This window comes from Cetorhinus maximus, chromosome 1 (assembly GCF_964194155.1).
Source record: "Cetorhinus maximus chromosome 1, sCetMax3.hap1.1, whole genome shotgun sequence".
Taxonomy (NCBI): Eukaryota; Metazoa; Chordata; class Chondrichthyes; order Lamniformes; family Cetorhinidae; genus Cetorhinus; species Cetorhinus maximus.
In genome coordinates this window covers 223,779,816-223,801,823 of record NC_135879.1, presented here as the reverse complement: position 1 = coordinate 223,801,823, position 22,008 = coordinate 223,779,816, and the positions used below count along the sequence as shown (strand labels likewise).

General features: G+C 42.2%; 1 protein-coding gene and 1 pseudogene across 4 annotated transcripts in view; both read right to left on the bottom strand.

Moving 5' to 3' along the window:
• The window catches only part of ddrgk1 (DDRGK domain containing 1), an 85,631-nt gene extending 64,799 nt beyond the window's left edge, over positions 1–20,832 (bottom strand). The window contains exon 1 of one of the 3 annotated variants that reach the window (XM_078554218.1): positions 20,721–20,832. In XM_078554218.1, coding sequence (XP_078410344.1) covers positions 20,721–20,808 — 88 coding nt within the window. In that variant the 5' untranslated portion in view covers positions 20,809–20,832. The remainder of the gene's footprint in view (positions 1–20,720) is intronic. The other 2 variants (XM_078554227.1, XM_078554210.1) reach the window with 2 other exon arrangements.
• The window catches only part of LOC144687802 (large ribosomal subunit protein eL31 pseudogene), a 647,000-nt pseudogene that overhangs the window by 480,147 nt on the left and 144,845 nt on the right, over positions 1–22,008 (bottom strand). The window lies entirely within an intron of this gene.

The following is a 22,008-nucleotide window of genomic DNA, read 5'->3' as shown; positions in this document are numbered from 1 at the left end:
TGAATCAGGGACAGTGACTCACCAAAATTAATACAAGTAAAATAACAAAATAATGAGACTAAAATGTGTCAAATCCTCAGAATCAGATGATTTCCATCCCATGATTTTAAAAGAAGTAGGTGAAAACATGCATTTGTCCGAACCATAATCTTCCAAGGATCTCTCAATTTGGGAACCGTTTGGCAACGAAGAATTTAAGAAAGGTCAAAGAAGAAAACAAGGGAATTATAAACCTGTTAGCCTAACATCTGTTGTCAGGAAATTACTATAGTCTATAGCTATAGATACGGTGAATAAACACCTTGGCATTTTTCAGTTGATCATACAGACAACATGGATTTGTAAAGGGTAGGTCATACCTGGCAAGCCTGGTTGAATTTTTTGAAGAGGTGATTAAAGGAGCAGAGGAATGTATATGGATGTTATTTATATGGACTTCCAGAAGGCATTTGATTAAGTCCCTCATAAGAGACTGTTAGCTAAAGTTGAAGCTCAAGGAATTATTGACTTGGTTAGGGAATTGACTGAGCAGCAGGGGAAAGAGTGTAGAGGTAATGGGTATGTACTCTAATGGCAGAATGTGACTAGTTCTATCCCACAAGGATCTGTGCTGAGGTTTCAGCTACTCACTGTGTTTATCAGCGACTTAGATGATGGGATTGGCAGCCACATATCTAAATTTGGCAATGACAGAAAGATAGGTAGCATTAAGCATGTAGATGGAAACATAAAATTACAAATAGACACTCGAGTGAATGGACAAAGCTGTGGCAAATGCGAGGTCATTCATTTTGGACCTAAAAAGGATAGATTAGTAATTTCTAAGTGGTAAAAAGCTAGAAACTGTAGAAGTCTAATGAGACTTGAGGGTCAAGTACGAAGGTTATTAAAATATCATTAACAGGTTTAGAAAATAAGTACAAAAGGCTAATGGAATACTGCTCTTTATGTTTAGGAAGTGAAGTCATGTCTCATCCATAAAAAGCCTAGGTTTGACTGCAAGCAGTTATGTGCACCAAACGTTAGGAAGGATATATTTAGAAGAAGGAGCGTAGTGCAAGTTTACCAGAATAATACCTGGACTCCAAGGGTTAAATTATGAGGAACGATTACAAACCAGGGTTGTATTCCCTGGAATTTAGAGCCTACAAGGGATACTTGATTGAAGAAGATTTCAAGGTATTATGGGGAACAGATACAGAGAGAGAGATACAGAGAGAGAGAGATACAGAGAGAGAGAGAGATACAGAGAGAGAGAGATACAGAGAGAGAGAGAGATACAGAGAGAGATACAGAGAAAGAGAGATACAGAGAGAGAGAGATACAGAGAGAGAGAGATACAGAGAAAGAGAGATACAGAGAGAGAGAGATACAGAGAGAGAGAGAGATACAGAGAGAGAGAGATACAGAGAGAGAGAGATACAGAGAGAGAGAGATACAGAGAGAGAGATAACAGAGAGAGAGAGATACAGACAGAGAGAGATACAGATACAGAGAGAGATACAGATACAGAGAGAGAGATACAGATACAGAGAGAGAGAGATACAGATACAGAGAGAGAGAGATACAGAGAGAGAGAGATACAGAGAGAGAGAGATACAGAGAGAGAGAGATACAGAGAGATACAGAGAGAGAGAGAGAGAGAGATACAGAGAGAGAGAGAGAGAGAGAGAGATACAGAGAGAGAGAGAGAGAGAGATACAGAGAGAGAGAGAGAGAGAGAGAGATACAGAGAGAGAGAGAGAGAGAGAGAGATACAGAGAGAGAGAGAGAGAGAGATACAGAGAGAGAGAGAGAGAGAGAGAGAGACAGAGAGAGAGAGAGAGAGAGAGAGAGAGACAGAGAGAGAGAGAGAGAGAGAGATACAGAGAGAGAGAGAGAGAGATTACAGAGAGAGAGAGAGAGAGAGAGAGAGATACAGAGAGAGAGAGAGAGAGAGATACAGAGAGAGAGAGAGAGAGATACAAGAGAGAGAGAGAGAGAGAGAGAGAGAGAGATACAGAGAGAGAGAGAGATACAGAGAGAGAGAGAGAGAGAGAGAGAGAGAGAGAGAGAGAGAGAGAGAGAGAGAGAGAGAGAGAGAGATACAGAGAGAGAGAGAGAGATACAGAGAGAGAGAGAGAGATACAGAGAGATACAGAGAGAGAGAGAGAGAGAGAGAGAGAGAGATACAGAGAGAGAGAGAGAGAAGAGAGAGAGATACAGAGAGAGAGAGAGAGAGAGAGAGAGATACAGAGAGAGAGAGAGAGAGAGAGAGACAGAGAGAGAGAGAGATACAGAGAGAGAGAGAGAGAGAGATACAGAGAGAGAGAGAGAGAGAGAGAGAGAGATACAGAGAGAGAGAGAGAGATACAGAGAGAGAGAGAGAGATACAGAGAGAGAGAGAGAGAGAGAGAGATACAGAGAGAGAGAGAGAGAGAGAGAGAGAGAGAGAGAGAGAGAGAGAGATACAGAGAGAGAGATACAGAGAGAGAGAGAGAGAGAGAGAGAGAGATACAGAGAGATACAGAGAGATACAGAGAGAGATACAGAGAGAGAGAGAGAGAGAGAGAGAGAGAGACAGAGAGAGAGAGAGAGAGAGAGAGAGAGAGAGAGAGAGAGAGATACGAGATACAGAGAGAGAGAGAGAGAGAGAGAGATACAGAGAGAGAGAGAGAGAGATACAGAGAGAGAGAGAGAGAGAGAGATACAGAGAGAGAGAGAGAGAGAGAGATACAGAGAGAGAGAGAGAGTACAGAGAGAGAGAGAGAGAGAGAGAGATACAGAGAGAGAGAGAGAGAGAGAGATACAGAGAGAGAGAGAGAGAGAGATACAGAGAGAGAGAGAGAGAGAGAGATACAGAGAGAGAGAGAGAGATACAGAGAGAGAGAGAGAGAGATACAGAGAGAGAGAGAGAGATACAGAGAGAGAGAGAGAGAGATACAGAGAGAGAGAGTCTAGGACTGGGGTTGTGGAGGGTCGGGGGGTTGGTATCATAAAATTAGAGCCAGACCTTTCAACAGTGAAATTAGTAAATACTTATACACATAAAAGAATGGGGGCGGAAAGAGTTCAAGTTTGGAACTCTCTGCCAATTAAAGGCAACTGATGATTAAATCAATTATTTATTTTAAAACGGAGATTGATAGAATTTTATCAAAAAAGTATTAAACGCAGTGACTCTCCAACTGGGGTCTGTGGACACCGGCCAGGGGTACGGATGTTTGTAGAGACTTTTTTTAGGGCTGCACAAAATAATTTCTCAGGCGAGGAGAGAGAGAGAGAGACAGAGACAGAGACAGAGAGATTGAAAGAGAGCAAAAACACAAGGTCAAAATTCAGAAAAAAGGCAAGCCGTCTACTTTATATAAATTAATGGTAGTTAGCATTAATCCTGCACAAGGGGCCGACAGGATACTCACCCCAAAGTTCCCAAATGTTGCCCTTCTTCTCACTGACGGGCCTTGATTACCAGGGTTTTCAGTGATGGGTCTCACATTTACTTTTGGGCAGCGGTGGGAGTGGGGAAAGAAGAGAAGTGGGAGGCCAGCTATTGCTGTGCTATTCAAGTTCATTGAATTTGGGCTCGTGCAGTGAACAAGGGCCACTGTAATAATGCCTGGTCTGCTGAGTATTTCTACCATCTTCTGTTTATATTAACCTCCTGCTGGTTTGATTCCTGTAATTGAGGAAAAGCTGTCACTTTGACTTATTTACATCTATCACCATGTTATAATAATGTAACTTGCTTTCTTGATTAAATAACATTGAGTTTGCATGGTTCTGTAAAATGTTCCTAATTGAAGGAAAGGAAATTCATATGTCTAAAAAGTATTTTTTTTAAATATTAAACTAGTAATTCCCTTCAAGCCTGCTAAATATCTAAATGCAGTTAGAGTGCTGTTAATACTGATTTGACCAATTGCTGTTTGTATTGGATAGGATCAACGTATTAATTTATTGTAAATGGCATACATATCCAATCTTTAACCACATCAAAAGCAGTGCACTCTGCATGTACTAGGATGTTAGTGGAAACGCACTTATTCTGTATTCCTGGTTTGTCTGGTCTGTCTCATCACCATCCTTCCTTGAGAAGGTGATGGTGAGCTGCCTTCTTGAACCACTGAAGTCCATGTGGTGTAGGTACACCCAAAGTGCTGTTAGGAAAGGAATTCCAGGATTTTGACCTAGCGACATTGAAGGAATGGCTATATATTTCCAAGTCAGGATGGTGAGAGTGGCTTGGAGGGGAACTTTCAGGTGGTGGTGTTCCCATCTATCTGCTGCCTTTGTCCTTCTAGGTGGTAGTGGTTGTGGGTTTGGAAGGTGCTGTCGAAGGAGTCTTGGTGAATTCCTGCAGTGCATCTGGTAGATGGTCCAGTGCTGCTACTGTGTGTCAGTGGTGGAGGGAATGAATGTGGTGCCAATCAAGTGGACTGCTTCATCCTGGATGGTGTCAAGCTTCATCAATGTTGTGGGAGCTGCACTCATTCAGGCAAGTGGGGAGTATTCCATCATACTCCTGACTTGTGCCTTGTAGATGGTGGACAGGCTTTGGGGAGTCAGGAGGCAAGTTACTCGATGCATAATTCCTAGCCTCTGACCTGCCCTTGTAGCCACAGTGTTTATATGACTAGCCCACATTTTCTGGTCAATGGTAATGCCCAGGATGTTGATAGTGGGGTTTCAGTGATGGTAATGCCATTGAACATCAAAGGGGTGAGGGTTGGATTCTTTCTTGTTGGAGATGATCATTGCTTGGCACTTGTGTGTCGCAAATGTTACTTGCCACTTGTCAGCCCAAGCCTGGAATTTGTCCAGGTCTTGCTGCATTTGGATATGGACTGCTTCAGCGTCTGAGAAGTCGCGAATGGTGCTGAACGTTGTGCAATCATCAGCGAACATCCCAACTTCTAACCTTACGATGGGAGGAAGGTCATTGATGAAGCAGCTGAAGATGGTTGGGCCGATGACACTACCCTGAGGAACTCCTGCAGAGATGTCCTGGAGCCGAGATGACAGACCTCCAACAACCACAACCATCTTCCTTTGTGCTAGGTATGACTCCAGCCAGTGGAGAGTTTTCTCCCCGATACCCAGACTCCAGTTTTGCCAGGGCTCCTCGATGCCACACTCAGACCAATGTTGCCTTGATGTCAAGGGCAGTCACTCTCATCTCACTGTGGAAGTTCAGCTCTTTTGTATTTGTTTGAACCAAGGCTGTAATGAGGTCAGGAGCTGAGTGGCCCTCGCGGAACCAAAATTGGGCATCAGTGAGGAGGTTATTGCTAAGCAAGTGCTGCTTGATAGCACTATTGATGGCGCCTTCCATTACTTTACTGATGATTGAGAGTAGACTGATGGGGTCGTAATCGGATGGTTTGGATTTGTCCTGCTTTTTGTGTACAGGACATACCTGGGCAATTTTCCACATAGCCGGGTGGATGCCAGTGTTGTAGCTGTACTGGAACAGCTTTGGCTAGGGATACAGCAAGTTCTGGAGCACAAGTCTTCAGTACTATTGCCAGAATACTGTCAGGGCCCTTGGCCTTTGCAGTATCCAGTGCCTTCAGCTGTTGCTTGATATCACGTGGAGTGAATTGAATTGGTTGAAGACTAGATTCTGTGGTGCTGGAGACCTCTGGAGGAGGCCGAGATGGATCATCCACTCGGCACTTCTGGCTGAAGATTGTAGCAAATGCTTCAGCTTTGTCTTTTCCTCCATCATTGAGGATGGGGATATTTGTGGAGTCTCTCTCTCTCTCTTTCTCTCCACAGATGCTGCCAGACCTGATGCGTTTATCCGGTACTTTCTGTTTTTACTTCAAAATGTATATGTCAGCTAACAGATCCTTCACAAAGACTCATTACAACCATATCCAGTTAATATGTAAATGAGAACAACCAAGAACACAAGAAATAGGAGCAGGGGTAGACCTCACAAGCCTGCTTCGCCATTCAATACAATCATGGCTGATCTTGGGCTTACTCAGTTTTCCTGCCCACTCACCATATATCCCTTAATTCCCTCAGAGACCAAAATTCTATCTATTTAGCTTTCTATTCATCTATCTATCCCAGCCGTAAATGTATTTAACGATGGAGCATCCACAACCCTCTTGGGTAGAGGATTCCAAAGATTAACAACCTTTTGAGTGAGGTCTCCTCATCTCAGTCCTAAATGATTGACCCTTTATCCTCAGACTTTGCCCATATGTTTTAGATTCTCTGACCAACAGAAACAATCTCTCAGGATCTATGTTATCAAGCCCCTTCAAAATTTTGTATGTTTCAATGAGATCACCTCTCATTCTTCTAAACTCTAGAGAATACAAGGCCAATTTATTCAGAGTCTCATCATAGAACCTCCTTGCCCAAGGGCCAATTTAGTGAACCTTCGCTGTATCATCTCCAATGCAAGTATATTCTTTCTTAAAAATAGATTGTAAATAGCTGAGGCCCTGGCATTAATCCTTGCAGCACACCACTATCTGCCTGCCAACTTGAAAAATCCCCATTCTGTTTTCTATCCATTAACCAATCCTCCACCTATGCTAATATATTAGCTCCAACACCATGTGCCTTTACCTTGCCTATTAACCTTTTGTAAGGCACCTTATCAAATGCCTTTTGAAAATCCAGGCATACTACATCCACTGGTTCCCCTGTATTTACATCTTTTGTCAAACAGAATTTTCTTCCACCCAATTTTAGTCCAGGCTCCTGTTGATTTAAAACCCAAGAAAATCCAGGAGATTAAATAGAAACGAGAGATTATTTTAAAATCAGCAGCAGTAACCAGGACAGAAGTCAGTAATGAAGTTGATACTCAAACATCAGAGCACAGCAAGAGCCAAGTAAAACAACGGTCAACAGGAATGTTCTGTTTGAAAATGAGAAAAATCAGAAAGAAAACATGTTTATGGACACCAGCGACACGAAGGTGAAAATTTCAGTGAAGGCATTTAGTAATGTTGATTCTCATCTTATACAAGGATTTCGATTTTTGGGTGGATTTTAGAGAATAAGCTTATCTGTGATTGCTGCAGATGGAAGTGTAAACAATAGCTGTAAGAAGATTTTTTTTAATTTGTATTTTTTTTTTCCTGAGTACTGTGTATACTGCAGTGAAGCAATGATAACTATAAATGCAAATAAAAATCAGAAAATGATAAGTGTACACCAATATTAAAATATTAGTATTAAAATAGAATGATATACTAACTGAGTGTAACTATCAGAACTTTAAAAATTCATTTTCATTCAGGTGACAATCTTGTGTATTCTACACTTTTCAGTTTCACAGTTTATCAAGGGTTTATATTTTTTATTCATGGCATAGAAATGTCCATACAAACCCACTGACCCTCGTCACAGAAACCAACTGTCTTTACTGTTCTTGGCTTTTATAAGTTTGCCTCCTTGTGTTTAATATATTCCAACTATATTCAACTAAAAATTACAGAAAGATATAAAGGTGTGCTAACATTGAAAAATATGTTTTAAGAAAGCAACATTGGACATTTCCAACACTTAATGTTAGAGTCAGTGTTCTAGTCTAAATGTTCTTGGATATGATGGTAATGTGTGTTAACAATAAAGTCCTTTAGGGTCTTCTTACTGGGCTAATTGTGGTGATATTTAATTAACTAACCCAGGTTCAACTTTTACCTAAGCAGCAACATTTCAACTACTAGCCTGTTTCATTACATCAATTATCATTACCATCCTGTGCATTGAAATGGCATTATTGACAATGCAGCAAAATCCTGGTGGGCCTGTACCCTTTACAGTTTACTCAAATTTAGGTGGTGACTCAAAAATGCGTTTCCAAGAAAGCAAGACAAATTAGACATCTGCATTAAAATGAAAAACATAAAAGGATTTATTTTTCCTTTTTCTCTTGAATTATCACCACTACAAAATGGCTTAGTGATGGAGAAAGAATAAGTTTCCACTGCTGTTGTGGGGGAGCACCAGTCATTCTCATAAATGGCACAATACATTCACCCCTCCCCCAAACCAAGGAGTTACACCATTTTTCCCCCTCATTTGTTTCATAATGATTAGCTATATTAATAGTCAATCTCCTAGCTCAGCCTTTGAGCATATTCTTTTCAGTGAGGCATGTTCTTTTCAGTTTGCCTGTATATGTCAGACAGGTTACATTAAGTATTGCAACTTTCTAGAAGTTTAAAGCACCTATATTCTGTAGAAGAGGGAGCCAAAAGTTACTACAGGTAGTGTCTTCTGATTCGCACATCATTTTTACGTGCGATCTCTTCACCCCATTATGCTTTAAGTACCAGGCTTGGATTTTGCTTTTAAATAATAAACAGGGAAATATTGAGATATCATGTGCCCGAGAATTCAAGTACTTGCTCTGAAACCACACAATTCCTCTGCTTCAACATCACTACAGTCAGTTAAGAGTGGTTGTACTGAAACTGAAAACCAATCTGGTAAAGAAAAGATCAAATAAGTATTGGAAAGTCAGCCATTGCCCACGGAGAACCCATGTCTGTTGCCGCTTTCCTAAAACACAACCTTTCAAAAGTTGGGTGTCACCACACTTACGTAATTTTTCTTGAATATTGCAAATTACAAAGGGAAACTTACAAAAGGCAGTTGATGTAGTGAAAAGGGGACAACAGATTTTATGAAAGGATCAGTGGTAATTGTAGGGTGGGTCGCACTTTCAATAAAAATCCCTCATATATCCCACATTTTCGTTGTAACTGCCTCCTACACTTATTGAATAATCTTTAGCCGAAAAGCTCCTCTGTTCAGCCCTAAATTGAGGTGTATTTTCCAAATTGGATATATTCACCGGACATCACATGTTGCTTCACGTTCAGTTGAATGAATATCACTTCCTGTGCTTTATAAAAGGGCATTTTCTGGTCCACAATTACAGTGCAAAATAAGCCAATTAAAATCAATAAAGCCCACACAAAAAAAGCAAATGTCTATACAGTTACTGCCTCCTTAAAGCAGTTGAACATTCATTGAATAAATGAACTACTGTAAGGTTACTTATGAAGGAGGTATAAATATTTTTTCAGTCTTAAAAGGAGATGGTAGGTTCCAGATAGATTCCATTCCACGAGTGCTCTGCCCCAATTAATGACAAAAATTGTTTAGCTGATACAATTGGTAGTCGATTTTTCAGTGAATCACCATGGTTAACAGACAGTGGTCATTAAACCAACCAGAAAAATGCCACAGATTGTTCTGTGCAACAAATATTTACATGTCATGCACATTTTACACAAAACTGGGGCAAGTGCAGGAACTGCTTCAGCATAAATGCCCACTGACAGCCAACATGGTACCATTATAAAAAGTTTAAATAATCTATTCCAGGAACTGCCCAATGACTCCCCAGGGAGATACAATAAGGTCAAATTACTGACAAGCATGAGCACTTAATTGCAATTCCTTCAGCAGATAGATGTGGAAATGGCTGTCCCCAAAGTGTTGAGATGATAAGTGTTCTCATTAAAATTAACAATCCCTTCAGAGTTATAGGAATGCTGCTGCGAGAATGATGTTTTTTTAATATTTTTGGGCAATGACATGTTATCCTGTGAAGAAAGCTGTGTGTGTATAAATTATTTAATTAAGTTGGGGAAAGGTTACGAGAAGACATTGTCTGGGAGGTTTAAAACATGAAGGGATAGAGTTGTTACGTTTGTGTATTTTTAATGAGATGGTTGGGTTTAACATTTGTATTTTTAGATAAGTTGAGAGTTCGTTTGAATATCAAAGGGAAGTTGGATGTGCCAAGGAACATGTTTGCATCTTGCAGGAGTTCCATAGGTAAACAGAAGAGGGTATATGACATTTTATTGACCCAAAAGCAGAGACAAAATAGAAACATGAACTATTTTATATTGGAAAGATTTGAGTTTCAAAGAGGTGCAAGGACAATGGAAGCTGAGATGAAAGGGGGAAAAAGGGTATTTTAGGGTAGCTGTTGCCTGTAGCTGTGGGTAATTGGCTGTGTGAGGAAAATATCCTGGAAACAGCTATTAGCTAGGAGAAGTTGCAGTTTGGATCAGCCATCCAGTCATGCCAGAAAAGTCTTGGGCTGCAACAAGGAGTCGTTTTCTGAAGTTTTGGATTTCCACAGCAGAGTGGGAGAGTTTAAGAGGGCATGTGGTAAGCCTTTATTAAAGCTACAGCAGTTTGGCTTGGGTAATATTTTATATGGGATTTTTTATAGTTAAACATGTATAAGAGAATGTTGCCTAGAAGGTATTTACTTGTGGGTCTGACCAAGTCAGGAGTTTCTGTGGGGCATTTTTGTAAGACTAATTTAAGTGTGCAACTGTAATCTTTTGTGTGCTTAAGTATTTTTTATTCTTGTTAAAACTTTTACTTTTAATTTTTAAAATCCCTAAAGTGTTACTGGACTTATTGCTGCTGAGATCAGTATGTTTTCTTCTTGTTTTCAGAATACTAAAACTAAAGGGTATGGCCTGAAAGCCAAGTTTCCCTCTGGGATTTGGTTTGCGCAGCAATTAACATCTACTGTGGTCGTAACAGCTGCTCTAATTTTCATTAAAATATTTTAAAACATGGATTTTGATGCTCCTCCTTTGATATAGGAGTGCTACCAGGTGACTGGAGAATTGCAAACGGTACACCTCCATTCAAAAAAAAACGGGAAAAGGCTAAACTGTTAACAACAGGCCAGTCAGTCTAACATCAGTGGTGTGAAAAAAAAAACTAGAAGCCATCTCCAAGAACAAAATTAATTCTCCCTTGGAGAAGCATGCATTAACAAGAGGCAGCCAGCAGAGATTTGCTAAAAAGGGAATCATGTAACACTGCTATAACACTGACATCTACCCAGCATTGTGGAAAACTGCCCAGATATGTCCTGTCCACAAAAGGCAGGACAAATCAAACAGTCAATTACCACCCCATCAGTCTGAGGGTTGATGAGGGTAATGTTGATGTGGTGTAGACGGACTTTCAAAATGCATTCGATACAGTGCTGCACAAAAGACTTGTGAGCAAAGTTATTGCTCATGGAATAAAAGGGGCAATAGCAACGTAGATACAAAATTGGCTGAGTAATAGGAAACGGAAGGTAATGGTCAATAGATATTTTTCAGCTGGGGGAAGGTTTGTAGTGGAGTTCCCCAGGGGTCAGTATTGGGACCCTTCTAGATCTTGGTCTGCAGGTGACAATTTCAAAGTTTGTGGATGATACAAAACTTGGAAGCGATGATGGTAAGGTGTGATGATGGTAAACTGTCAGGAGGACAGTACAGAACTTCAAAAGGACATAGGCAAGTTGGTGCAGTGGGCAGATAGGTGGCAGATGAAGTTCAATGAGCAGAAGTGCGAGATGATTCATTTTGGTATGAAGAACATGGAAAGACAATATAAAATAAGGGATACAATTCTTAGGGGTGTGCAGAAGAGGCCCTTCAGCCCATCGAGTCACATGAGAAACACCTGACCTACCTACCTAATCCCATTTACCAGCACTTGGCTCATAGCCTTGAATGTTATGACGTGCCAAGTGCTCATCCAGGTACTTTTTAAAGGATGTGAGGCAACGCGCCTCCACCACCCTCCCAGGCACTGCATTCCAGACCGTCACCACCCTCTGGGTAAAAAAGTTTTTCCTCACATCCCCCCTAAACCTCCTGCCCCTCATCTTGAACTTATGTCCCCTCATGACCGACCCTTCAACTAAGGGGAACAGCTGCTCCCTATCCACCCTGTCCATGCCCCTCAATCTTGTATACCTCAATCAGGTCGCCCCTCAGTCTTCTCTGCTCCAACGAAAACAACCCAAGTCTATCCAACCACTCTTCATAACTTAAATGTTTCATCCCAGGCAACATCCTGGTGAATCTCCTCTGCACCCCCTCCAGTGCAATCACATTGTTCCTATAATGTGGGGACCAGAACTGCACACAGTACTCCAGCTGTGGCCTCACCAAGGTTCAATACAACACCAACATGACCTCCCTACTTTTGTAATCTATGCCTTGATAAAGGCAGGTGTCCCATATGCCTTTTTCACCACCTCACTAACATGCCCCTCCGCCTTCAGGGATCTATGGACACACATGCCAAGGTCCCTTTGTTCCTCAGAACTTCCTAGTGTCATGCCGTCCATTGAATACTTCCTTGTCAAATTACTCCTTCCAAAGTGTATCACCTCACACTTTTCAGGGTTAAATTCCATCTGCCACTTATCTGCCCATTTGACCATCCCGTCTACATCTTCCTGTAGCCCAAGACACTCAACCTCACTGTTAACCACCCGGCCAATTTTTGTGTCATCTGCAAACTGACTAATCCTACCCCCCACATAGTCATCTATGTCGTTTATATAAATGACAAATAATAGGGGACCCAGCACAGGACCCTGTGGTACGCCACTGGACACTGGCTTCCAGTCACTAAAGCATCCTTCTGTCATCACCCTCTGCCTCCTACAACTAAGCCAATTTTGAATCCACCTTATCAAATTACCCTGTATCCCTTTGTTTGCCTTCTTTATAAGTCTCCAATGTGGGACCTTGTCAAAGGCTATGCTGAAATCCATATAAACTATATCAACTGCACTACCCTCATCTACACACCTGGTCACCTCCTCAAAAAATTCATTCAAATTTGTCAGGCTTGACCTCCCTCTGACAAAGCCATGCTAACTATCCCTGATCAACCCTTGCCTCTCCAAGTGGAAATAGATATTCTCCTTCAGAAATTTCTCCAATAGTTTCCCTACCACTGACGTGAGACTCACTGGCCTGTAGTTCCCTGGCTTATCTCTACAATCCTTCTTAAATAGCGGAACCATATTGGCTGTTCTCCAGTCCTCTTGCACCTCCCCTGTGGCCAGAGAGGAATTAAAAATTCAGGTCAGAACCCCTGCGATCTCCTCCCTTGCCTCCCTCAGCAGTCTGGGACACAAATCATCCAGACCTGGAGATTTGTCCACTTTTAAGCCTGCCAACACCTCCAATACCTTGTCACTCCCTATATCAATTTGCTCAAGAACCTCACAGCATCTCTCCCAGAGTTCGATAAGCTCATCCTCATTCTCTTGGGTGAAGACGGACGTGAAGTATTCATTCAACACTCTAGCAATGTCCTCTGGCTCCACCCATAGATCCACCCCCCCCCCCCCCCAATGGGCCCTACTCTTTCCCTGGTTATCCTCTTCTCATTGATATACTTATAGAATATCTTGGGATTTTCCCTACTTTTACCAGCCAGAGCATTCTCATATCCTTTTTTTGCTCTCCTAATTGCTTTCTTAAGCTCCACCCTGCACTGTCTGTACTCCACTAATGCCTCTGCTGATTTGCTTCCCTTATACCTGCTAAAAGCCTCTCTTTTCCTTCTCATCGTAACCTGAATATCTCTGGTCATCCATGGTTCTCTGGGCTTTTTACTCCTTCCTATCACTCTAGAGGGAACATGTTGAGCCTGTACCCTCCCCATTTCCTTTTTGAACACCCCCCCCACTGTTCCTCTGTACATTTCCCCACAAGTAACTGTTCCCAGTCTACCTTGGCCAGATCCTGCCTTATTTTGCTAAAATCCACTCTCCCCCGATCCAAAACATTTTTTGCAACTTGTCGATTTCTTTGTCCATAACAAACTTAAACTGTACCATGTTGTGGTCACTATCGCTAAAATGCTCGCCCACCACCACCTCAGCCACCTGTCCAGCTTCATTCCCCAGAATTAGGTCCAGCAATGCACCGTCCCTTGTTGGGCCCTCTACATATTGACCTAAAAAGTTCTCCTGTACATATTTCAAGAAATCCACTCCATCCAAGTCCTTAACACTATGTCTATCCCAATTAATGTTGGGAAAGCTGAAATCACCCAATATAATTACCCTATTGTTATTGTTTTTACACACCTCCACAAATTGTGCACATATTTGCTACTCAATTTTCCACTGACTCTCTGGGGTCTATAATAAACACCTAACAATGTGGTTGCCCCTTTTTTATTCCTAAGCTCTACCCACAAAGCTTCATTCGATGCCCCCCCAAGAAAGATATCATCTCTCCTTACTGCAGTAACTGACTCCTTAACTAATAATGCAACGCCTCCTCCTCTTTTACCCACTCCCCTCTCATGCCTGAAGATTCTATATCCTGGAATGTTGAGCTGCCAATCCTGCCCCTCCCTCAACCACATCTCAGTGATGGCTACTACATCACAATTCCACGTGTCAATCCTCACCCTTAACTCATCCGTTTTACCTGTAATACTCCTGGCATTAAAATAGAGGCCATCCAACCTTGCCTTACTCCCTTGAAGCTTATTGCAGCTGTACTCCCTCTGACTTGATAGTTTTACTGTATTATGATGTGTCCCTATTCTGCTAACATTCAGTGTTCCCTCCCCCTGCTGAATTAATTTAAATTCCTCCCAACAGCACTAACAAACCCGCCCACAAGGATGTTAGTCCCGCTCAGGTTCAGATGTACAGGCCCGACCTTCCCCAGAAACGGTCCAAGTGATCCAGGAATCTAAAACCCACCCTCCCGCACCAACTCTTAAGCCACGTATTCATCTGCGCTATTCTCCTTTTTCTAAGCTCGCTAGCACTTGGCAGAGAGACCTATATGTGCATCGATCATTGAAGGTGGCAGGACAGGTGCTGAGAGCAGTTCATAAAGCATACAGTATCCTGGACTTTATTATTAAGAGGGGCAAAGAGTACAAGAGCAGGGAAGTTATGCTGAGTTTATATAAGACAGCACTTGGCAGAGAGACCTATATGTGCATCGATCATTGAAGGTGGCAGGACAGGTGCTGAGAGCAGTTCATAAAGCATACAGTATCCTGGACTTTATTATTAAGAGGGGCAAAGAGTACAAGAGCAGGGAAGTTATGCTGAGTTTATATAAGACACTAGTTAGACTTCAGTGGGAGAAGTGTACAGTTCTGGGTGCCATACTATAGGAAGAATGTGAAAACATTGGAGAGGATGCAGAAGAGGCTTACAAGAATGATTCCAGGAATGAGAAACTTCAGTTACGAACATAAGTTGTAGAGGTTGAGACTGTTCTCCTTGGAGAGGCAAAGGCTAAGAGGAGATTTGATAGAGGTGTTCAAAATCATGAAGGGGCTGGATAGGGTGGATAGAGAGAAACTGTTCCCACTCAAAGGGATCGAGAATGAGAGGGCACAGATTTAAAGTGATTTACAAAAGAAGCAAATGTGACGTGAGTAAAAACTTTTTCACACAGCGAGTGGTTCAGGTCTGGAATGCATTGCCTTGAATTGTGGTGGAGGCAGGTCCATTCGAGGCTTTCAAGAGGGCATTAGATGGTTATTTGAATAGAAACAACATGCATGGGTATGGGTATGGGGAAAAAGGCAGGAGAATGGCACTAAGTCATAAAGCTCATTTAGAAAGCCAGTGCAGACACAATGGGCTGAATGGCCTCCTTCTGCACCATAACAATTCTGTGAATTGAGTTCTTTGATGTATTAACAGAGAGGGTTGATGATGATAGTTTGCTGGATGTTATACATATGGACTTTTAAAACACATTTTATATAATAAAGTTAACAGACTAATTTGGAAATTAAAAGCACATGAGATAAAAGGTGCAGTGGTAACTTGGGTATGTCATTGGCTGAGGGATGGGAGGCAGAGAGCAGTGGTGAACAGATGTGTTTCTGACAGGACAGAAGTATGCAGTGAGATCCACCAGCAGTCAGTACGAGGGCCACTGCTTTTCTAGTTACGTACAAATGACTTGGACTTAAGAGTACAATTTTGAAGTTTGCAAATGATACAAAACTTGACAAGATAGTAAATAGTGACAAGGATAGCAGAAGACTTCAGGCATAAAAGCGAAGTGCTGGAAATACTCATAGGTCTGGCAGCATCTGTGGAAAGAAACAGAGGTCATAGATCTGAAATGTTAACTCTGTTTCTCTCCCCAAAGATGTTGCCATACCTGCACAGTATTTCCAGCATTTTGTGTTTTCATTTGAGATTTCCAGCATTCACAGTATTTTGCTCTTGTACATTCAGGACATAGACCGGTAAATGGGCAGACAAGTGGCAGATGCAATTTAGTGCAGGTAAGTGTGAAGTGTTCCATTTTGGGAGGAACAAATGGAGAGGCAATATAATCTAAATGGAACTAGTTGAGGGGGGCAAAAGCAGAGGGACCTGGAGGTACATATTCACAAATCTCTTAGCCAATTAAGAAAGCATATGGAATTCTTGGCTTTGTAAACAGGGGCATTGAATACAAAATCAAGGAAATCTGTTTACAAACAGCTGGTTAGGCCTCAGCGGTAGTACTTTGTACAATACTGGGCAGCAATTTAGGAAGAATGTTAGGCCTTGAAAAGGGTACAGAGGAGGTTTACCAAGATGATCCCAGGGATGAGGGATCTCAGCTATGTAGAGAGACTGGAGAAGCTGGGATTGCTCTCCGTGCAGAGAATGTTAAGGGGAAATCTAATACAGGTTATCAAAATTATGACAGATTTTGATAGGAGGGAGAAATTGAGACCTCTGGCAAGTGGGTCAGTAACCAATGGCTGTAGACGAATATAATTGGGAAAAGAATAAAATTCTTTTCACACAAAGGGTTACGATGACCTGGATTACACTACCTGAAAGGTGGTGTGCGTGCAGATTCCACAGAAACTTTCAATAAAGCAACTGGGCATACCATGTTCAAGAAGGCGTCTCACCATCACCTTCTCAAGGACAATTAGAGATGGGCAATAAATGCTGGCCTAGCCAGCAACACGTGCATCCCATGAAAGAATAAATTTTTAAAAAAGTTTAGTGGACACATTTTTGCAGGCTTACGGAAAGAAGCTGGGGTATGGGATTAAATTGAACAGCTCTTTCAAAGAAGCCAACTCAGGCACAAATGAACCAAATGGTCACCTTCTGTGCTGCAGAAATATCATTGAATTTAAGTTGACAAGCTCACAGAACCTGGCAAGGACAGGAATTGTGGGAGAGAGACACTTTATCAGGGCGAGAACAAAGGCAAAAAACCATATGATAGAATATTAGGAGTTCTCCCAGCCACATTAAGAATACTGTTCCATTCTCTTCCATTTTTACAAGTTTAGAAAAGTCAGCACAACCTGTGCTAAATTAAAAGCACGGGGGAAAAAAAACAAGAATCAAAAACTGCACTTTAAAAAAAGTTCCTTGGTTTATCATTTAAAAATCCACATTCAACTTCCATCACATCCACATCAGTTTCAGTTCCGTTCATGGTCAACTAATGATGTACTCAGGCAGGAATGACCCATCACAGCATGTCCCTGATTCAAGGGCACTCAATGTGCTCAAGCAACAGATACAGCAGGAAGAGGAAAGTACCCTGCAATGAAACATTTATGTAGCAACTTTCACATGACAAAATATCCCACAGTGACTTACCAGAGCAGCAACATCAAGGTACATACGTCACAAGACGTCATTCTGTTGTTTTTTGAGATAAGGTACCCAAGCAAAGAAATGTGCTCCTAATCCCACAATTCAGTCGAATATTGTGTATCATCGAATCTGATAGTGAAGGGCTTTGGGTTTCAATTCAAATTCAGCACATAACTCAAAAGTTTGAGTTGAGGCATTTGAAGGAGTGTTATCACCACAAGGACTGCCGCATTTCAAGGTGAAGTTGAAGTCCACCGCTCAAGACAAACCAGGGAACAATAAGTGTAGCCTTAACAGCGATACCCACACCCCAAGAATAAAGAAACTAAATACATCTGACTGGGTGATTCGTATACACAGTCCACTACAAAATAACTGCCACATTACATTCTACAAGTCATAACTTGGTGTTAAATTATTTTTTTTGTTTTTAAGCTGCTCCTTAGTACATCTCACAGACTATTTCTATTCCGGTTGTTAGGAGATGCACAAACACCAAAGGTAAATGTACTCAGTGTGCACTCCAGGTGTTCTCCAACTATCTAGTTAAATCCAGAAGTTCACCACAATTTAGAAATTTCAGACTCATGCAAGTACTGCTGCAATAGTGGTGGACTATTAAACAACTAACTAGAGGAGGAGGCTCCACAAACATCTTCATTCTCAATGACGGAGGAGCCCAGAACATCAATGCAAAAGACAAGGCTGAAGCATTTGCAGCCATCTTCAGCCAGAAGTCCCGAGTGGATTATCTGTCTCGGCCTCCTCCTAAAGTCCCCAGCATTACAGATGCCAGTCTTCAGCCAACTCAATTTGCTCCACGTGATATCAAGAAACAGCTAAAGGCACTGGATGGTGCCAAGGCTATAGGCCCTGACAATATTACTGAAGACTTGAGCTCCAGAACTAGCCTCGCCCCTAGCCAAGGTGTTCCAGTACAGCTCCAACACTGGCATCTATCCAGCTATGTGGAAAATTGCCCAGGTATGTCCTGTCCACAAAAAGCAGGACAAATCAACCCAGCCAATTATCACCCCATCAGTCTACTCTCGATCATCAGCCAAGTGACACTAACAATGCTATGAAGCGGCGTTACTCAGCAATAACCTGCTTACTGATCCGCATTTGGATCCACCAAGATCACTCAGCTCCTAACCTCTTTACAACCTTGGTCCAAACATGGGCAAAAGAGCTGAACTTCCGAGGTGAGGTGAGTGTGACTGCCCTTGACATCAAGGCAGCATTTGACTGAGTGTGGCATCAAGGAGCCCTAGCAAAACTGTGAGTCAATGGGAATCAGGAGGAAAACTCTCCACTGGTTGGAGTCATACTGAGCACAAAAGGAAGATGTTGTGGTTCTTTGAGGTCAATCACCTCAGTACCAGGACATCACTGCAGGAGTTCCTCAGGGTAGTGTTCTAGGCCCAACCATCTTCAGCTGCTTCATCAATGACCTTTCCTCCATCTTAAAAGTCAGAAGTGATGATTTCACAATGTTCAGCATCATTCGTGACTCCTCATATACTGAGTCCGTATGCAGCAAGACCTGGACAATATTCAAGCTTGGGCTAATAAGTGCCAAGTAACATTCGTGCCACACAAGTGCCAGGCAATGATCGGCTCCAACAAGGGAAAATCGAACCATGACCCCTTCACATTCAATGGTATTACCATCGCTGAATCCCCCATGATCATCATCCTGGGGGTTACCATTGACCAGAGACAGAACTGGACTAGCCATATAAATACTGTGGCCGCAAGAGCAAGTCTGAGGCTGGGAATTCCACAGAGGCTAACTCACCTCCTGACTCCCCAAAGCCTGTCCACCATCTACGAGGCACAAGTCAGGAGTGTGATGGAATACTCTCTGCTTGCCTGGATGAGTGCAGCTCTAACAATACTCAAGAAGCTCAACACCATCCAGAACAAAGCAACCCGCTTGAATGGCACCCCATCCACAAACATTCACTCCCTCCGCCATTGATGCACAGTGTGTACTATCTACAAGATGCACCACAGGAACTCACCAAGGCTCCTTAGATAGCACCGTTCAAACTCACAACTGCTACCACCTTGAAGGTCAAGGGCAGATGATGCATGGGAACATCACCACCTGCAAGTTCCCCTCCAAGCCACACACCATTCAGAGATGGAACTATATCGCCATTCCTTCACTGTCACTGGGTCAAAATCCTGAAACTTCCTTCCTAACAGCACCCCATACGGACTGCAGCGATTCAAGAAGGCAGCTTCTCCAGGCAATTAGGGATGGGCAATAAATGCTGTCCTAGCCAGTGATGTCCACATCCAATGATGAGCCCCCTGTTGTTACCAAGAAATCCAAGACTCCAATTAGGCTAACGACTATCATTACACCACAAGCTGATCAGCAGAAATAAGATTGGTTGAAATGAATGTATGAATTGAATACTAATTGTATTATAATTGTATTGAAGCACCTCAGAGTGCAACATGATGTATGTTGATAACTCCAATAACATTGTCTGATGGTCTGCATTGACCATATTGAAATGATTGTAATATTCATTGATTGTATTGATGCACCTCGAGATACATGTGTAAAAGTTGAATATGATTGTACTTATGTGATGGTGATTTTGAAATGGTTTGGAATGTTCTTCCAGATATTTTATGAATAAAGTATATTTTTCAAAAAAAAGCATGATTTTAAAAAAGAAACATGTTAATAATGTAAGATTACATTAAAAATCTTTTAATTCAGAGAACAACCTTAATTAAATCAAAACTGGACTCACATTCACACCTTGCTCTTGGGATTAAAAGAGAACTGCCAACTGCAGTGGGTGCATAAAATCCCTGGAAAGTATGATAATTCATTTTCCCCCCTTAGTCTGGTGAGGACAGAATCAAACTCGATTCTTGACTTTTCTCTTCCCCAAGCACATATTTGGTTAAATAACAGGACACACTGTTGAAAATCAAGCACTGGAGCAAAGCAACAGAGTGCTGAGGGCAAACATCAAAGGAGTTTTGGGCAGGTGAGAAAAATAAAATTGGGATTTTGTTTTGACTTTTAAAATAAAATCATTCAGCTTCATGGCGCAAATAAGTGAGGGTGCCTTCTCCAGTTGATTGACAGCAAAACTACCCACTCACTGACCACAACGTCGACTACAAGACCCGCATTAACCAATCAGGTGTGCGGAGGCGGGACCTCCGGTGGCTGGACCTGCTCTATTCAAAACGGCCGCCGGTTATCATCGATCCCGCTTTTCGCTCAGATTTCAGACCGAACACAATATTTTATAAATAATGGATATAAATCTTCTACCTTTTTGCACTTGTCGCCTTAATTTCGACGCAAAGAAGATGAGAATCACTATGATGGCAGCAGCCAACACGTACAGAACGGGATCCATGTTTATGTTAGCCTGGCCCCTCCCCCTAATGACATCACGCCCCGCCGCGGCCGGTACCACTCCGGGTCCTCAGGGGGATGTGGCTGGAGAAAGACACATAGTTACACATCAACCTTAGCCAGTTAACGATTATAAGAACTCCATGAAACTAATTTCCTTATTAATCAGTAAATCTTTATTCTAGAGTTGTCATTTACTTCGGATTTTCCTCCGGCAGGGATATTTTCATAAATGAAAACTCTCCCAAATCCGATGGTTCCTGGGTGTGCGCGGAGATGGCTCATAGCGCCATCGTTTGGCTGGGAGGAGAAACTGAGAGAGTACAGCTATCAGACAGACTGGGGCTTTTAAATACTGAGAGGGTACAGCTATCAGACAGACTGTGGCTTTTAAATACTGAGAGGGTATAGCTGTCAGACAGGCTGGGGCTTTTAAATACTGAGAGGGTACAGCTATCAGACAGACTGGGGCTTTTAAATACTGAGAGGGTACAGCTATCAGACAGACTGGGGCTTTTAAATACTGAGAGGGTACAGCTATCAGACAGGCTGGGGCTTTTAAATACTGAGAGGGTACAGCTATCAGACAGACTGGGGCTTTTAAATACTGAGAGGGTATAGCTGTCAGACAGGCTGGGGCTTTTAAATACTGAGAGGGTACAGCTATCAGACAGACTGGGGCTTTTAAATACTGAGAGGGTACAGCTATCAGACAGACTGGGGCTTTTAAATACTGAGAGGGTACAGCTATCAGACAGGCTGGGGCTTTTAAATACTGAGAGGGTACAGCTATCAGACAAGCTGGGGCTTCTAAATACTGAGAGGGTACAGCTGTCAGACTGGGGCTTCTAAATACTGAGAGGGTACAGCTATCAGACAGACTGGGGCTTTTAAATACTGAGAGGGTACAGCTGTCAGACAGACTGGGCTCTTGAATACTGAAAGGGCACATCTACTGTTGAGGCTGAGGCTTTTACATACTGTGAGGGTAATGCAATCAGACAGACTGGGGCTTTTAAATACTGAGAGGGTACAGCTATCAGAAAGGCTGGGGCTTTTAAATACTGAGAGGGTACAGCTATCAGAAAGGCTGGGGCTTTTAAATACTGAGAGGGTACAGCTATCAGACAGGCTGGGGCTTTTAAATACTGAGAGGGTACAGCTATCAGACAGGCTGGGGCTTTTAAATACTGAGAGCGTA